The sequence below is a fragment of the Carassius carassius genome, chromosome 1, assembly GCF_963082965.1.
Source record: "Carassius carassius chromosome 1, fCarCar2.1, whole genome shotgun sequence".
NCBI classification, from domain to species: domain Eukaryota; kingdom Metazoa; phylum Chordata; class Actinopteri; order Cypriniformes; family Cyprinidae; genus Carassius; species Carassius carassius.
Window position 1 is genome coordinate 35,075,975 of NC_081755.1, and position 19,743 is coordinate 35,095,717.

General features: G+C 39.2%; 1 protein-coding gene across 2 annotated transcripts in view; it reads left to right on the forward strand.

Annotated features, from left to right (window-relative positions):
• LOC132147838 (protein kinase C beta type) overlaps positions 1 to 19,743 on the forward strand; it is a 128,090-nt gene that overhangs the window by 52,813 nt on the left and 55,534 nt on the right. For both annotated transcript variants that reach the window (XM_059557112.1, XM_059557111.1), the window contains exons 6-8: positions 8,749 to 8,905; positions 9,056 to 9,190; positions 15,096 to 15,192. In XM_059557112.1, the coding sequence (XP_059413095.1) occupies positions 8,749 to 8,905; positions 9,056 to 9,190; positions 15,096 to 15,192 (389 nt within the window). The remainder of the gene's footprint in view (positions 1 to 8,748; positions 8,906 to 9,055; positions 9,191 to 15,095; positions 15,193 to 19,743) is intronic.

Sequence of the window (19,743 nt, forward strand, 5' to 3'; positions counted from 1 at the left end):
TGACCCTCCATAGACAGCAACACAACTGACACGTTCAAGGTCCAGAAAAGTAGTAAGGACATCATTAAAATAGTCCATGTGACGATATATGTTAACCCTTTATTGTATAAAGCTACGAGAATAGTATTTGTGTGCAAAGAAACCAAAAATTTCAGCTTTCTTCAACAATTACTTCTCTTCCTGTCAGTCTTTGAAGTATGTCCATGATATTATCATGACGTGTGTGTGGTGCTGCTGTCGTTCTGATGTAGAACTTGCGACTTCTTTACAAGCATTGGAAGGCACGTATACGTCATGGTATTGTCGAGAACACGCCTCAAATTCTGAGACGTAAGAAAATACATTTTTGAATGAAGTCATTATTTTTGTTTTCTTTGAGCACAAAAAGTAATTCTTAAAAAAAGCTATTGTCACAGCTTCATAAAATTATGGTCTAATTATGGTTTAACCACTTGCCGTCTATGGAGGGTCAGAAAGCTCTTGGATTTCATCAAAAACATCTTAATTTGTGTTCCAAAGATGAATGAAGGTCTTGATGAAGTGAATGAAGTCGGGTTTGGAACGGCATGAGGGGGAGTAATTAATAACAGAATTCTCATTTTTGGGAGAACTACACACTAAAACAAAATACAACCCAGCGATGAGTAAAATATGGACAAAACACTGATCTATATATGACTGGATCACTCATCGCATTCTAAACTGCCAACAAGCAGTAAAGCCACCTGAAGTGTTTGATCCGCCATCTTACTAATCCCTACCAGCAGAGAGCACCATTGAGTAACAGCTAAAACATTGACCTAAATCATCCGATTTGAAGCAAATCAGACAAACGGGATTAGTTTGTATGTTTTGTGTATGTAAATTCATTTTTACTTCAGGTGTTATCTGGTCGTCTATCTGGTTTATGGTCTTTTTGGGCAGGATATGAGATATATATATACCTGCTGACACAGGTAACTGATCCAACACAAAATACAGCTTATTTCTTTATGAACATAATTATTAAACATGAACAAATTAGTATCAGAAATGGATTTGAATATATTACAATGAATACAGTAACATCTGTTAATATTGCTATATACCGAAAATTTCAGACCATCCAAGATCGCACAAATACGTTTACTAGCATTACTGTTTCCATGTATAATATTGTATGCTAAATTAATAATTAATTTAGCCACTGTTTAAATCATTAACGTACCTGCTTCAAAATGAATGCTGTTAATGAAATAATAGGAAAAATTTGCACTTAGCGCTGAATGACGAATAAAAACACTATACCTATACTATACTATACTATACTATATAAACAAATAACTGTACAAGGCAAATAAAGGTATACAAAGCATAAATCTTTCTTCAGATTTCAGAATTAGCACTTTGTCATTTGTCATATGTTGAGGTCGTGTCCGTCTGATGTTTATCATGTTCATGATGTTCGCTGCTGTAATGAACGTAGCTTTTTAATAAGTAGGGGAAATTCCATTAAAAAAAAAAGTTTACTAGGGTTTTTGCATTGTAAGAATGTACAGAAATACTTCTTTGAAATACTCTACTTTGTAAATGCTGACTTGTTAGGTGATGTTTTCTCATTAAAATCATACAACTTCCTATTAATTCAATGGAATGTATGGGAATACTAGGGAATACCAATATGGCGGCGCTGCGGCTTCACTTTCATGACGTCACGAGCAATCCAGTTCTATATTATAGATCAGTGGGACAAACCCAGCAATTGGGTTGTTTTGACCCAGCAGTTGGGTTACTTCCAAGAAGGCTGGGTTAAACATTTAACCCAACTGTTGGTTGAAAACAACCCAATCGCTGGGTTTGTCCATATTTTACCCAGTGCTGTGATGTATTTAACCCAGCAATTTTTATTTTAAGCTTGTGTATTGGTTGTCAGTAGGGCTGTCAGAGCTTCACTACACAATTATCGTGGCCAAAAGTCTTTACAATAACAGTATAATTGTGATGTGTATCGATTTTACTTATTTTTTATGTTTTTGAAAAATAAATGCTATCGGTCTAATTCATCTTTTAACTTGCCTTTTTTATTGGCCAATGAATCTAAGTGTAGAGAGGCAGAGAGAGTTTCTAACCATAACTGTACAAACATGTACAAAAGTAACTAACTGTTGATTGGCATGTACTGCAGACTGGAGTGTCGAACACCCCGTCTATTTTACTGAATCCCAAGGGTTTAATTTTCTTAGGAGCAGGTAGAGTGTCTCGCATTCGCCTGTCATCTCCTCCAACATGATTCTGTGTGCCAGTCCTAGAAGCTTCTGATTTAGGACAGGTGAAACCAGCATTACAGTGCAGTACCACCCACCTACAAAGTGTCCATCAGCTACTGACACTGTATTATTTACAAAATGATTGAATAATTTAGCAGTAACATGATATCAATATTAAATTTTTTAAAGGGTACATACAGTAATAGGGAATAGCAAAAATCACGGTTCGGTACGTACCTCGGTTTTAAAGTCACGGTTCGGTTCATTTTCGGTACAGTAAACTTGTTATATGTATAGCATGAGAATCCATCTCTTTAACAATGTGAACAACTCTGAATACACGAAACACCATTGTACCCCCCCCCCCCCCCCCTTAAGTATTATGATCAGTTTCAACACCACTTGTTGTTAGTATTGAGTATCATTTTACAAAATCTCATTGAAAAAGAACTGTATCCCATTGGGGGCAGAATATGATGGCAAGTTGTCTAGTTAAATTCTAGTCTATTAAAAAAGTAAAAGTTCAATCCAACATGGATGACAGCAGTGAGAAATGGACACACACACAAAAACTAAATATCCCTGATGTCTAAAATGCAGCATGGGACAGTGATGAAGTGAGATGCATTCCAGCTCATTGTGAAATTCTATAGGGTCACTATTGTAAACTTGTATTACATTACACGTGTCAATGGCAACACAAGAAAGCACACTTAGTCTTCCTGTCTCTCCTTGGCATCAATACAAACACGCCTCCAAAACAAAAACACATGTACACTGAAGAAATGGCCTCCTGTTGCAGCCAGTGAGAAGAAAAGACAGGAATATGGTGATAGTTTCAGTGTCCAGCAGAGGGCGTTATTCTCCTTCTCTTAGCACAAACCCGACTGAGGAAAGACTGTGTGCTCTTGTTCGCTCGACGATAATTCACCCAGTACAGTTCCAAAACTCCACTGGAAAACAGAAGTTAAATATGTTTGGAAGAGCCTTCACTCAGCTGTTTCCAGACAGAAACAATTCAACGTTCATTATTCACTTTATCAAACATTCATGTAGCTCTGAAGTCACATACAAACATCACATACAAAGACCAGTGGCTCCTGATGTTATTGATGTTTGATTTGATAGCTACATGATGATTTGTGTAAACTTGACTTGAAAGTCTAGTCTTTTTCATCACACAGAGCTATTGTATGACTTCAGAAGAAATCGGTTATGTTTTATGATGCAATTATAGTGCTTTTTGGAAAATGTTGTGTGAAGATTGTTCGATATTTGTATTTGTCATTTTTGTGTGATCTGTCCCTTTAGCTTGACCCTTTGTAAACCCTCCATGCTATATGATTGTTTTATATGAAAATAGCTTTCATAACAGTTTATTAAATTATATCCATGATAAATTTCCACTTATTTTTTCTTATATCTATGATATTAAACTATTATATCTGAGGAATCCGTACTTTGTTATAATATCTACTTAGTTCCACTTAGTCGTACTTTCAGAGCAGAATATAAGCTCAATTAAAAGAGATTTCTGAAAGACAAACCGAGAGAAAATTGATCAGGGTGCAGTTAAAGGGATTGTTCAGGCAAAAATGAAAATCCTGTTGTTTTATTACTCACTCTCAATCGGTCGCAAAGAAATTAAGGTATCTGAGTGAAAAATTCCCTATAGTGGTTGAAGTGGCAATATTATTCGTAGGGGCTGCCATCGTTGTTTCGCGTGCTGTGTGATGCCAGAACTTAGAACTGGGAGTACATCGATCTAGTACGAGTTCAAGGGTGGAAAGTCACGGGTTTGACTGCCATTCCAGTGCACTTTCGCGGGTATAAGGTTGGAAAAACACGGGTTACGGGTTGCCTGGAACGCGGCATTATCTAGCAAAACAATCTTTTATTTTCTTAAAAAAAAAATATAAAAAAATTATGTGCTTTTTAATCACAAATGCTCATCTTGCACTAGCTCTGCGATGCGCAACTTCACGGACTATATAGTCACTTTGGAATGAGTGGCTAGTTCTTCGTCGGTGTATTTTTGTATAAAAAGGTAGTGTAGGTCGAAAATTTTCTCCTCCGACTTCAAAATCGTCAGACATAGTTTTACCTTTTTCTTTGTAAAGGGCATTTGATTTAGTCGCTGCATGTTCGCTGGGTCGGTACTTCAGTCTACGTCACGTGTGACCTTTTCAGCGTGATTACGTAATATGTTCAAGTTCAAGTTCAAGTCTGCTTTATTGTCAGTTTCCACATGTACAGTACATACATACAGAGAATCGAAATTGCATTACTCTCAGACCCCGGTGCATACAGATAACATTAACATTAAAGCCTAAAAAATCTAGATCAAATATAAAATGCAGATACAACTATACAATAAGGGAATGTAAAAAAAAAGGCATATAATAAAATTAAAAATAAAGTTAAATAAAGCAGCGCAAGGCAAATGACAGATATAGTGCAAATCAATGAAGTGAACAACAGTGCAGATAAAAGATTTTTAGTGCAAAAAAATCCCTTATTAAAAATATCTTATTAAGTCTGATTAAAGTGACAAGTGACAAAGGGCTCATGAGCAGTTATTTTATTAAACTGACTGATGAGGTAGTGTAATGACGTCAGTTCCATGCTGAATGAGGTAGTGAGCAGACCAATGCTGCACAAAGTGACTAGTGCATGCCATCATATAATTAGTGTGTGTGTGTGTGTGTGGGGGGGGGTGGGGTGGGGGGGTCATAGTTCAGTGGTGCCTGGGGCAGAAGAGGGGAGGGGGACAAGTTCGGGAGGGAGTTCAGCTTCCTGACAGCCTGGTGGATGAAGCTGTCCTTCAGTCTCCTGGTCCTGGCCTGGAGACTCCGCAGTCTCCTCCCTGATGGTAGCAGGCTGAAGAAGCTGTGTGATGGGTGAGTGGGATCACCTGTGATGCAGAGGGCTTTGCGGGTGAGACGTGTTCCATAAATGTTCTGGAGGGAGGGGAGAGAGACACCAATGATCTTCTCAGCTGCTCTCACTATGCGTTGCAGAGTCTTTCGGCAGGACGCGTTGCAGGCGCCATACCACACAGTGATGCAGCTCGTCAGGATGCTCTCGATGGTGCCTCTGTAGAAGGTGTACATGATGGGGGCCGGGGCTCTGGCTCTCCTCAGTTTGCGGAGGAAGTAGAGACGCTGTTGTGATTTATTGGCCAGTGCTGCGGTGTTTTCAGTCCAGGAGAGGTCCTCTGTGATGTGCACACCCAGGAACTTGGTGCTGCTCACTCTCTCCACAGTCGCACCGTTGATGGTCAGAGGAATGTGCTGAGTGTGTGCTCTCCTGAAGTCTACAACAACTACTCCTTTGTCTTCTCCATGTTCAGAGAGAGATTGTTGTCACTGCACCACTTTGCCAGGCGGCTCACCTCACTCCTGTAGTTTGTCTCATCTTTTTTGCTAATGAGACCCACCACAGTCGTGTCATCTGCAAACTTAATAAAGAGGTTGGAGTTGTGTGATGGTGTGCAGTCATGGGTCAGCAGAGTGAAGAGGAGGGGGCTCAGCACACATCCTTGGGGGGCCCCAGTGTTCAGTGTGATGGTGCTGGATGTATTGCTGCCGACCTGTACTGCCTGAGGTCTTCCAGTCACAGTGAAGTTTTGATTCCCAGCTGAATCAGTTTGTAAATGAGCTGTTGAGGGATGATTGTGTTGAATGCTGAACTGAAGTCTATGAACAGCAAACTGACATATGAGTCCTTTTTGTCCAGATGTGTGAGTGCTGAGTGGAGGGTAGTGGAGATGGCATCATCGGTCGACCGGTTGGACCGATATGCAAACTGGAAGGGGTCCAGGTAGGGGGGGAGGGCAGACTTGATGTGGTGCATGACTAGCCGTTCAAAGCACTTCATGAGGATGGGGGTAAGTGCAACAGGACGGTAGTCATTGAAGCAGGATGGAGATGGCTTCTTCGGAACTGGAATGATGGTGGTAGTTTTGAAACATGTGGGAACAACAGCCTGACTCAGTGAGATGTTGAAAATGTCTGTGAAGACATCATTGAGTTCTGCTGCACAGTCTTTCAGTATACGCCCAGGGATGTTGTCAGGACCCAGAGCTTTGCATGCATTGATCCTGCTGAAGGATCTCCTCACGCTGTCTGAGGTCAGCGTCATCACCTGGTCGCAGGGAGGAGGTGGAGTCTTCTGTGCAGTGGTGCTGTTTTGTTGCTCAAAGCGAGCGAAGAAGGTGTTCAGCTCGTTCAGCGATGAGAGATGAGAGATGTTGTTGTCACAGGTCCGTGGTGGGGGCTTGTAGTCCATCATGGTCTGTATCCCCTGTCGCAGGTTCTTAGTGTCTCTGCTGTTGCTGAATTGATGAGCTATCCTCCTGGAGTGCTGTCACTTAGCCTCTCTGATGCCACGGGACAGGTTGGCCCTAGCTGTTCTCAGGCCCACCTCATCTCCAGCTCTGAAGGCATGTGAGGTTAAGCTAGTGCAAGATGAGCATTTACGGTTAAAAAGTATGTAAATTCGTATTGTTCTTAAAAAATTACAGATTGTTTTCGCTAGATAAGACCTTTATTCCTTGCCTGGGATTGTGTAGAGCCCTTGAAGATGCATTTCAACTGCAATTTGGACCTTCAACCCGCTGGCCGACATCGAAGTCAAAATCCTGGAATGTTTTTACTCAAAAAAAAAATATATATATATATTTTTGCAACTGAAGAAAGAAAGACATTAAAAGTTTGGACGACATGGGAGTGAGTTAATTATCAGGAAATACTCCTTTAAAAATATCCTCTTTTGTGTTCAGTGCAGTCTTGGAACAACTTGAGGATGAGTAAATGATAAAATAACTTTTTCTTTTTTGAGTGAACTGTCACTTTAAAGGATCTTCAGAGCACCATCTAACACACAGAAGACCATTTGCTATTGAGATACAGTGCTGTTTTTCACCTAGAGGGAGCAGTGCTGCTTATTTGCTAAAACATTAATTATATTCCTACAGCCTTTTACACCTTTGTCTGTTAGATTGATCAACTGTGTTATTCACTACTATATAAATGAGATCAGCATTTTTTTAATCAACTAGATAACACTAAGTTTCCCACATCTCTGAGCCAGAAAAATAAGTGTATCTTGTAAGGCAAAGCTTTTGATATCTTAATGCAAATATTCTTACATGGTCAGTGATCCTGTTTCTCAATTACTCCGTGTGCAGGGCTTTCAGAACGAACATGTTGTGCATAACATTTATAAGCTGGTGAAATAAACCCTGCTCTGTGAGCACGACGGTTCACGCAGAAGCCTGTCTCTCTCTTCCTGTCTCCGTGCTGCAGTACACAGCTGTCTTAATGAACAGCTTAGCCTACCTTCACACACCACTCATTATGGAAATTACACTAGCCACAAATCTCAAGGCCACAGCAGCCTCCTGCATTAATTGTTGTAGTGGTCAAGTGCTGAGGTCAACCCCAATTACTGGGATAGTGTGTGTGTGCATTCGTAGCCCCACACGGCCATGAGAGTTCATGAGGTGCAAGTATAAATGATTGACAGCTATTCACTCACATCTAGAGTCCATAGTTAATGCTTTTAAAGGGTAAAGGGTTCAGATTTTATCAGACACTTGACATCCTATGCAGAACTTTTGAAAATAAAAAAGTATTCAGTATCTATAAGTAGTATTTTTTATAATATATATAAAAAAGTACTTTTTAATCAATATACTACTGATATGTTCCTGTGGCTCAGTGGTAGAGCATTGCGTTAGCGGCGCAAAAGGTCATGGGTTCAGTTCCCAGGGAACACACATACTGGTAAAAAAAAAAAATGTATAGCCAGAATGCAAGTCGCTTCAGATTAAAGAGTCTGTTAAATGTATATTTTTCTTTCTTTTTTTTTTTTTATATTAAGGCATCCTAACAATATGATTAAAATTACTTATGAACTAAAATATGTGTAAAATAACTGAGAGTGTGTGTGTCTAATATATATATATATATATGACATCACTGGTTCAACCGTAATATCATGAAGTTACAAGTATACTTTTTGTGTGCAGAGAAAACAAAAAGAACCACTTTATTTCACAATTTTTTTTTTTTAATCTTCTGGGTCAGTCTGCCGCTTCTGTCTATGTTTCTGAGCCTTGGATGTGTCAGTGCTGTCTATGGACGGTCAGAGAGGAATTTCATCAGAAATATCCTAATTTGTGTTCCAAGATAAACAAAAGTCTTATGGGTTTGGAGGAACGGCATGAGTTCACAAGTTTAGGGTCAACTTCAACGGTATTTGGAAGGCATTAAAAAAACACATTGTTTTTTTTGTGCTGCACTCTAAAAACATAAGCAGTGCTTAACTTATGCGATATTCACTGAACAAAACTCCCAACAAAAATGTTTATATGCACTGTAGTATCTTTTTATTTAACGTAAAGATTCACTTGGCATTGATTGCACACTATAAAGAGTGAAAGTAGGGAAATCTTGGTCCTTATATGTATGATATAATCTCTCTTTCTATGTTACAGTTAAAGAGGCGAAGAACCTGGTGCCCATGGACCCCAATGGACTCTCTGACCCCTACGTCAAACTAAAACTCATCCCTGACCCCAAGAGCGAAAGCAAACAGAAGACCAAGACCATCAAGTGCTGCCTGAATCCCACGTGGAACGAGACCTTCACATTGTAAGGAACCTCTCGCTCTGTTTCCGACTCTGGACATCAGTGGCACAGCCAAAAGATCAGTCATTTGTTTGTCTGTGAAATGCAAAATCAAATGTTGAGCTTGATTTCTTTGTCTCTGTCCGTCTCCCTCCTGCGCTCTGTGTCTTACAGTAATCTGAAAGAGTCTGACAAGGACCGCAGGCTGTCTGTGGAGATCTGGGACTGGGACTTGACCAGCCGGAACGACTTTATGGGCTCTCTGTCTTTTGGCATCTCGGAGCTTCAGAAGCAAGGGGTGGACGGATGGTGAGGAGATCTGCTGATGCAAACATGTATATATATACCTCAGTACAAACGAGCAAGTCCCCACGGTCAAATAGATTGTGTACACGCTAATATCAAAAGGCTTGTGTCAGCTAAACCGCATTGCATATTACAGGGTTTCGTAGACATGCAGCAGTCTATACACGTCTAACTGGTTCAGTCGTCCCTGGATTTGAAGACTTCTTTCAGAAGTCCTCTGTCTGTCTTTTCTCCCTTCTCAGTAGTGCTCTTCATCTAAGAGCTCTCCACTCCTCTTTTCCGCTCTCACACACAGTCCCGTCCCTTCTTGAACACCTCTAAACGCATCTCTTGTCAGCTAGGATCTGTGCTTTTTTGCATCGCATGAGCCCCCTGTGCATGCCTAAACGTGCGGGTAATTTGCCAGAAGTGAGTTAAATGAGAAAAATCAGAAATCTTTGCTCTGTCCTTTGTGTTCTCTCTCTGTCAGTTGTTAGATCTGTTTTTTTTTTTTGGTCTGATTTGTCAAGTCAGAACAAGTATCTAGAGACTGAAGTGTCTAGTAGTTCTTTCTCACCTGACAGATAGTTCCCACAGTCATGGGATAGTATTACGTAAAGGTTGTGTAAACATTAGGAAAATGTTAAAAATATAATCATTTCTGCGATGGGGTTTTGACTCCCAAAATAATGTTCACCTAGCAATAGACCCTTTTCCCTCATTTTAAATGCAGATTTTATGTACCTGTATATAAAGTTATTTATACTGTGTGAGAACAATATTAAGTTTAAAATTAAACAGACAACGTAAATAATATATAAACAAGTTTTAATACTAAAACCAAAAAAGATTATTTAAATATTATGAGGAATGAACTTTTTTTGTATTAACACTATAAATGCTGTTCCAAAGCAGTTTGACAGAGCATAAGGCCAAAGAACCATTTTTCACGATACCTAGAAAGATTAACTTGTCTATAAACTCTTTATGAACATTAATACATAGCAAGGAAGTAGAGGTAAACAAAATATTAGATTAGTTTATTTTTTACTGTAAAAAAAAACATGAGATAATGAGTTTATATCTATTCAAGAGTACAACCCACTATTGAAAGATAATAACCATAAAGTTTTTTTTTATTGAGTTACAAAAAAAGCTATTTAAAGATATTGTGCTAACCTTAAAATGACTTTCTGCTTGCCTCTTTGAAGCATAAAGTATTGAATAGTACACAGCGGAAACACAAAGAAAGCCATTGATTAGTGAGCTCGACTAGTTTTGTTTTTGATTCTCATTTTTAGTTTTGATTTTCAGTGGCTGTGCTGATGGGACACATCCTTACTGGCCACTGTAGCTGGTGTCTCCTCTCTCTGTGTGTTTTCTCTACAGACGTGACTTTCACCAGATGGTTTGATGAGATGTGTGTATGTGTTTCGTGAGGGTGTTTCGGGGTTTCTGTAGCTGTTATGAGCTTCTTTGTGACTGCGATGGCTGCTCCCTGCCACCTGACAGAAAAGCACAGAGTGTCAGATAAGAGGCGAGACGTTTCCGCTCCCCAGTGGACCTTCAGTCAGGAGAGATCCACATGATCACAATCTCATTGTCAGAGCTGTCACTGTCTCAGCACAACACTCATTCATGTTTGCAAAAGGACATGGAGTCTGAGTTTGAATGTCAGAAGAGAAGAGCAACTTTGTTGAAGATTTTTTTTTTTAAGTTTATGTGCAGGATATAAAACAATTAAATTGTTATCATTGTCTAATCACTCAACCCTAATCACTGTGCTGCAACACATCATTTAACATAGTTCTTGTAGTATTTGTACGTTTTGTGCAATTATATTATATTAAATTATTATAGTGAAACTTTTACACTGTTTTAGATAAATGGTCAATCAGTTGACAATTGATAATTTTAACTTTATTTCTAATTTTTATCTTATTATTAAATTGCTGACATTTCAGATCTATTCTTATCTGATTCCTGGATTAATTGATAATTAAAGAGAATTTATAGATTGGCAGAAGTAAAACTGTCTTTTCAATGCCAAAACCATACAGAACGTCTTTGGCTCATGTAACTTAATTTGATGATATTAAATCTGGGCTGGATACCTTTGAAAGTCCGTGTGAGAAATTGAATATTTATGGCCTTTATTCTGCATGTAGTGATCATTAACCGCCTATGGCCATGTTTAGCCATGACTCATAAAAATCTCCACATAAGAATACATTAAATGTATCTTTTATATATACAGTTAAAGGCAAACCCAGAATTAAAATTTAGTGTCAATTTTTATATATACTTACTATTTTATTCAGCAAGGGTGCATTAAATTGATTAGAAGTGACAGTAAAATATATATATTTTTAATTTTCCTATTTGAATTGATTATTTCTCATTTTCTATTAAAGGGCACCTATTTTGCTAAATCTACTTTTACTAGGTGTTGGCAGTGTGTGAACACGACCACCTTACAATGATAAAAACCCACCCACTCCTCATTATTTAATCCCCTTTAAACCAAGTCTGTCTCACTCAGAACCGTGAACAGGGGGGTGGCCTGGTGACTAGAGCCACTGCCCCTTTACCCTTATCGACTGAGGTTTCCCCATCTCACCAGTCCCCCATGACCCCAGCTCAAAGCTATCTGTTACCACTCTGCTATAGATCCGCTAATTCCGGTTATCCACCCCATGTTTCTTGCCCCGCTCCACAGCATCCCTCTCAATCTGTGTGCCGCTCTCTGGAGAGTGGAGACCACAGTCCCCGAAGGTCATTGCATTACCAGGTAGATGCATTACGAACCACATTAGTCCGTGTTGATCTGCTGAATTAGTAATTAGTTGGTAGTTTGTCTCAGAGTGCGAATTACCCCACCATAATTGGGGGGTACTGCTCCTTCACTTCTTCTATGACCATCATTTATTTTTTTTGCCCCTATGCAACCTGTATCTGATCTTTTCATGACAGTCTGAACGACACAGATCCGATCTTTTCAAATGCGACCCAGGCCATTTGGGTATGTGGTCCTGAATTCGATACGTATCCGATCTTTTGAAATGCGACCTCCGTCTGAACGGCCAGGTCACATGTATCCGACCCGTACGTCATTGATACGCTACAAACGTCATAATTCTACGTTGAAGTAGGCGGGAATGAGAAGATAAACAACAACCATGGTGGACGATGCTGCTTAAATAACTTTAATATTGCTAAACGAGCTCCGCTGTTGACTTCACTGTTGTTGACATCCATGTTTAGCTACTTCCGCAAACAACGTGACGTCGTTGGCCGTTGAGTACTCTTGTGCGCATGCGGATCACTTCTGGGTCATTTCACGTTCACACAGGAGATCACAAAAGGTCGCATTTAATTGGAAATGTGAATGGCCTCGCAAAAAAATCTAATTTTTTCAAAAAATTGGAATTGAGCATTAAGCCCTGCAGTGTGAACGTAGCCTAAGTTTCAAACCCTGGCTACGGCTGTGGAGCCTTCCACTCCCCCCATGTGTTTATCCTTTTCACAGTCCAGCAGAAATGATGGGTGGTTCCATAATACATGCTCACATGACAGTAAAAGTGTACAGATGCCATGATGCAGGGAGTGGGTCAACTTACACACTGGCTCAACTTACCCCCTCTCCCTTACTTCCATTGCAGATGAGGCAGAAGCAGGCTCAGAAAGTGAGGGAGAGCCCACCCTCATCAAAACATCTACAGTAAAGTCAATTATTACAAAGTGTGCGGTCTTCTCTTTTAATTGTATTTGTAACAACTGGACAATTTGTTTTAACAAGCACCCACCTTCCTTGTGCCCCTTTTTTTGGTTTGGGCCGCTGCCCCTCAAAATGTCTGTGGACAGCCCTAGTCTCACTAGGCCTGCCGTTTTGATTTGTGACGTCACATTGCATGGGGCGGGACCACGTGGGTTGATTGACAGCCCTGTGTTACAATAGTTTCTGCCCTCAGCGGTTGTTCACTGTCCTCGATTTTTCTCCACGCTTGGGCAGCTGTAACAACTCGCAAGCGAAATCTCAATGCTCTGTGTTTGGATGTAAGACTGAACATAAGAGTCTTAATTTTCTCCCAACATCTAAGCTGCTGAGGACGCTGTGGATTACTTAGATGTTTCAAGTTAATGTGCCTCAAAATCTACCTAAATACGTATATCACTCCAGACTCCTATGTCAATGTCATGTTGTTATAGTGCTTTGCATTTTAACTATATTTGTTTGCGTATGCTAAGTATTTTTAATTGATCAGCACCGTACTTATAAGAATAGTTTTCGCCGTTCTGTCGTGCAGCTCAGTTTATTGATCCGCACCAATAACAGGTCAGTGCAGCGTAAGCTCTGTAACATCGCTCTGTTTCATCCCACTTACAGTGTATTTGGCTTCCCATATGTACGGCTAAACACTGGTTCTCTCGCTCTCAGTTATGGTACTTCTGCCTGCTGTTTATTTCTGTAGATATCCAATGCAGAGAGACATATACGCGATGCCCTCTTCTGGAGATGGGGCGGGAATATGCAAATCATTTGCATTTAAAGTGATACAGCTCCTTTTTAGACGCAAACAAAAAATTACATTTTCCAGCTGTTATTATAAATTATCTGTTGGGTAAGACATATTCTGAGGACACCCAAGACAAATATTACATCTTGTAAAAAAAGTGGCACAATAGGTGCCATTTAAAGCTGCTTTTTTAAATTCATCAAATAATCCTGAAAAAATTATATTATTGATAATAAATGTATCATTGATTAAAACCAAAACAAACAAAAACATTTGATAATAGAAGGTGTATACTGACCATCAAATCTGAAAATGTAGCTTTGCCATCACCAAGCAGTTTGTTTTAACTGTATTTTTTATTAAATAATTGCAGCTTTATTGAGCATAAGAGTCTTTTAAAAAAGGTTTAAAAATTAGAAGTATAATGAAAAACAATATGAACAAAAATAAATGATAACAAAATAATTAAAGAATAATGTATGAATAATATAATATAAATGCAATGAAACAATTTTACAAAAAAATCTTATTAGTCAATATTTTAATATTATTTAATGTCTTTGTCTTTACCAATAGAATTCAAAGGATTTTGCGACCATAGTTAGCTTGAAGTGCTTTTGGGAAACACACCCCTGATCATTTCATGCTATTTGCCATTCTACCATGCTTTCCTATTTCTTTGAATGTGATGAGGACGACGCTTACACACCCTAAAATCTTTGCAGGTCTAGATGTGAAAGAAAGGAGTGTAGGGGGAGAGCACTGCAGCCATGACTCATCTGCAGTCATAAACACAGCACACACACACACGCATACACACACACACACACACAGATGCGCGCGCGCAGACCAGAGGCATGATGAACACAGGGCCTCCTATCACATCAGTAGCAATAAAAGAGGTGGAAACCCAGCATGCTGCTCTCTCTGAGGGAGGTGCTTTCAGTGGTAGGTCTTTTGCTTTTTGAACATGTCGTCTCGTTTGGTCCCGGCAATGGTCACCTCACACCGTTAAACAGGAAGCTGATTTTCTGCTATCAGGAAGCACAGATGTTAGAAGAGCTAAATATGAGACGGGGTATCATGCTGTCCCTCAGACGCTTGAAAGCTGTCTGGGGGCAACTCCAACCAGTTGGAATCCTCTTCACACATGCACAAAGTCAAGGTCGTCCCTACTGAGAGGGAAACTGTAAACGTATGAATGGTTTAAATGAGCTGAGGTTATTTCGTAAAATGTGCTGTTTCAGGGAAGCGCACAATTCCTTTATCGGCCAGATGGAGCCAGTATCAGAGGAGGATTTAATGTCTTTACTGTTGCTGAACCATATGTGAGACTGCATATCCTGCTCTCATCTAACTGTCTCTTATTTTCTGTCTGTCAAACACACACACACACACACACACACATGCAGGTTTAAGCTGCTCAGTCAGGAAGAAGGCGAGTACTTCAACGTACCTGTCCCAGCTGAAGGAGAAGAAGGCAATGAGGAATTCCGGCAGAAGTTTGAGGTGAGCGAATGTGTGTGTTCACCTGCTTTTATAGGTGTGCCTAAAGAGTATAGTGTTTGTTTGTTTTATTTAACAAGAGATAAGCCTAGAGAACATGGCTGTCTTTAGGGGCTGATATTAAGCATTTTTATAGTTATCGGTATCGGTCATTTCCAAAACTGATTTGACGATAAAATGAATTTAAAAGCAATTTAAGTTTTTGTCAGATCCCTTGTTATTCTTAAATTTGACATTCATTTAGTTTTGTTTTATGTTTTTGTTTTCTTATATTTTGTGTTTGTTTTTGGTTTATGTTTGTTTTGTGTTAAGATTTATTTATTTTTTTGGTTTGTTTTTATTTCATTTTTGCTTTGCTTTTTTGTTGTTTTTGTTTTAGTCTGATTTTATTTTTGTTTTGCATTTGGATTATTTTGTTTTGTTTTATTTTATTGTTTTATTTTTGTGCATTAAATTTTTTTGCTTCTTTTTTATGTGTGGTTGTCTTTTGTTTATTTGTTTTGTTTTTGTGTTTACATTTGTACATATTTATTGTTTCTTTTTCCATCACTGGCACCCTTTTGTTTCTTGCGGTCATGTACAGTACTTGGGGTAGTGGAATATTCTCCTTTCTACTTTGGAAAAATGCAGTCATTGTTAGAATGGAGTCAGATGGGGGGGACAGGGTTTGAAAACTAAGAAGGTAAATTTAGCTAAGTTATTACATTTGGATAAAAGATTATGAGGACAAACACTTCTTAATTTGAGTAAGATTCACTTGAATCATGCCTAATAAGACCAGCAATGTATAAAAGTAAATAGATCCTGTTTTGATTTTATGTTGATTTTGACTCTCCCAACTGGGCGCGAGAAGGTAAAGTGAACAAGAGAGAGGTCTTTGTGCATGAAGCATATATCACTCACTGACAAATCTGACATAAATAACACATTGGCAAATCCTAGCGTCCTCCCGAACCAATCACACTCACGTCAACCTGCATTCTGCTCCACATGTCCCAATTTGAATACAGAGTAGAGCTGACTGAGAGGTACCAGCACGAGCCTCCTGATCCCTGGGCTTTCTTCACCACAGATTGATTCAGGCACATTTTAAAGTCCCCTTTCCTCTGGTTTCCACTTTTTTTTGAGAGCACACAGTAGTTAGTAGTTCAGACATATTTCCCACAAAGATGATAGGTGAAAATGGTCTCGACAGTCGGTTTGTGCATGTTGGTGTGTGCGTGTGATGTGTGTGGCATGTATGTTCGATGCATTGTGTGCGTGTGTGTGTGTGTGTGTGAAGGGGCACAAACTGTGCAAGTCTCTGCATAATTCAAACGGTCCCACGAGCAGACCCAGTTGTACACCCAGTGCATGATGGTATTATTTATGAATAGCCCAATGCGAAACTTAGCGCTACTTGGACTGTGTGTGTGTGTGCGTGTGTGCTTGTGTGTGTCTGAGCTGGCAGTTTTCCTTCACATGGTGTGATGCATAATTCAAAATGTGAGAAAATGGTCAATCTGTAGCTCATATGGTCGGCTGGCATTTCTTGTGGTCTGGAATGATGAGGTGCATTGACTCATTTTAAAAAACCTAATGAGCAGCATCTAGTCCTTTGGTCTGTATAGACACATTTTAATAATAAAAAAATATGTCTAAATAGACCAATTGTATTTAATAATTAACTAATTTTACAAATTGCAACCATTTATTATTATTATTATTGTATTTTAAAACCTAGTCTCCTCATTTGTATAATACTATATAAATTATAATATTAAAATATTTAATTGTATACATTTATTAATTTTATATTACTATAAAAACAAAATTGCACTCTTATTTTTCTAGTAACATGATAAAAATATTGCAAAATAATTATAGTAGTAGTAATAGTATTATTATTTTATTAATTTGTTATTTTTACATATCACACACATTTATACATTTTAACAAAACTCTTATTTTTAGTAATTTTACATTTGAAATTCTGGAGCAGCTTTTGTGTCTGTTATGCCTTAAAACACTGACTCTGTAGGCAGCTCTCTATCTTTAGAGCAATTCTCTCATATATTAGCTTCACATCTGGTGTCTTGGTCAGATGTAAGTTGTTCAATTGTTGCTGGCGAGAATGACCCAGCATTCCCAGCATGACTCAAGACTGTGAGTGGATATGAGGGGAGAATTCTCAGGATGGGAGATGCAAGAAAGGCCAGCGAGTCGGTTCCTCTCTGTGGGGTCTTTGCAGTCAGAGCAGGTCTCTGCTGAAAGGCGGAGGGGGCAGATGAAGGATTGACCTGGTGGTGCTCACATTGAGCTCATTAAGGCCGGGGCTGTATCAGGCTACCTGCCAGCAGCTCCATCACACTTGCGCACACAGACTGACCGGCAGGCCTCCCTCAGGATCAGTGTCAGTAACACAGAACCGGTCACTCCTGTTCCTGTGCTGGAGGACCGGAGCGCCCACATCACGCAACGCTCGGAGCTGTAGCCTCATGTCAACTTTTGTTCCTGCGTCATGAGCTATAGCCAGATTTGGCTCAGCATGAAAACAGAGATGGGGAAATTACTCATTATCTCACACTCGTTTTGAATCAGCTACGGTCTTATATGGATACGAACGTTTATATGGACTCAACTTGCCCAGGAGTCAATGACGTGACATACTTAAAAAAATAATTTAAAAAAATTATTTGAATCCTTTAAATTATTGAAAAATAAAAGTTTCTCACACAAACTACTTACTTTGAAACTGTATTTTGCTAAAGATGCACACTTTTAACATGAGTTTAAGCACTTGTTTACAATTTTACTAAAAAGTCAGCTATTAAGCTACTCCTAGGGTCAACATTACATTTTAGAAATTATTATAGAATTATTATAGAATTCTTTTCATTTATTAGCAATAACTAAAATAAAAAATAATAAAGTTTACAGGTTTTGGGATTTTGGATCAGCAAAAACTTACATTTTCAGTATTTTTAATTATATTGCACAAAAAGACAACACAATATGATAACACATCTAACACAATAACACATTTACTGAATCAAAATATCGATAAACAGTGATAGCAAGTTACTATTTGTTTGCTGGTAATGGAGGCTTATTCTGTATGAATTAGGCTACCTCTGTACGTCTCTAAACAGCCCTGTTATTACCTCGCTAGTGAGAAATGTCATGTGTAGCCTTTAAGATGCTACACTATATAGGCTGATAACTGATTAAATCATCAGCTTTTTGTGCAAACTGTGTGACTGTTATTACTGTTAACTATGAAGTGATATGGAACTGTAATAGGGTCAAGAGAGCTGCCTGGAACTACATTCACCGTGCGTTTCCCAGAAAAATAATTGCACACCTCTGAACGTTCATCAGCCAATCAGATTCAAGCATTCAACGGCCCTGTAGTATAAATAAGTTTAATTAAGACTCTTAATTAAAGTGTGGTACTTCCGCACATTTTTGTTCAAACACTTTGTTCATTTTCAGCTCAATTAAAATGCTTTAATCTGGATGGTGGAACAACCCATTGTTGATCATTTTTGTTTGTAAACAGTAATTTCATCTCGAATCAAAATTAAATAATAAAAAGCAAGAATATTTAACCAAACATTTACTTTACTGCTGAAAGCCAAGCAGGGTCTTCTGAGACTACTGCTGAGTAATAAATAAGTATTTTGAAAACAGCTGAGCTGGTATGCTAACATTGCTAATGTTAGTGAACTCTTCCCCAGCACCACTTTTCAGTCCTTTGAAAAAACAACATGAGGCTATTTTTGTGGTTGTGTGTGTGAGTGTGTGTCTGAGGTGTAATCAGAAGCGTTAAGTCGTCTCACCTAATAGCCGCCCTCCTGTTGATAGCATCTCCTCAACTTTTATTCACCTGCAATTTGACCTGTCAAGACGCGACCACCTCCCTCCACATTTCACCGCTATGAACAAATAAATGACTTCCTCTCACTGTTTAGCTCTTTATTTTTTTTTCATTGTTCTCACTCCACCCTCCACACCGCTGTGCAGAAATGATGGTATTTGTGTGCACTGAAGCGCGGTGAAGGCGATGCATTCAACTCACTGGAAATCTACCCACATTAGCATTTGTCTCCGTTCCTTTTTATCCCTCCCTTCCCATTCTCTCTCATCCTCTCTTGCACCCTTCCTGTCTATTCTGGATCAGACAAATAAAAGTTGTTACCACAGGGTCGCCGAGCAGAGCATTTGATGCTGTATGTCTATGTGTGCGTGTGCATTGGTTTTACTGCTGAGCAGAATACGGATGTTTGTCTTTTACAAAAGAAACACTGCCTTAGTCCAGTGATGAGGCTCTTTGCTGGATACAGAGCTAATCGCTCGTTCACGCCCAGCAATCGATGGAGGAGGAGGTGGAGAGCATTTTGTGTGTGCATGTGTGTGCATAGATCAATGCCGCCACTCAACTCGTGGTTTTGGCGGAGAGACAGAGCTTCTCAAATGGCTTTTCCCCAGAGGCCACGTCCCTTCAGATCTACAGAACCACGACCTTCAGAGCGAGAGATGGGAAAAAACCCTGAGCTACGAAGATTAGAGGGA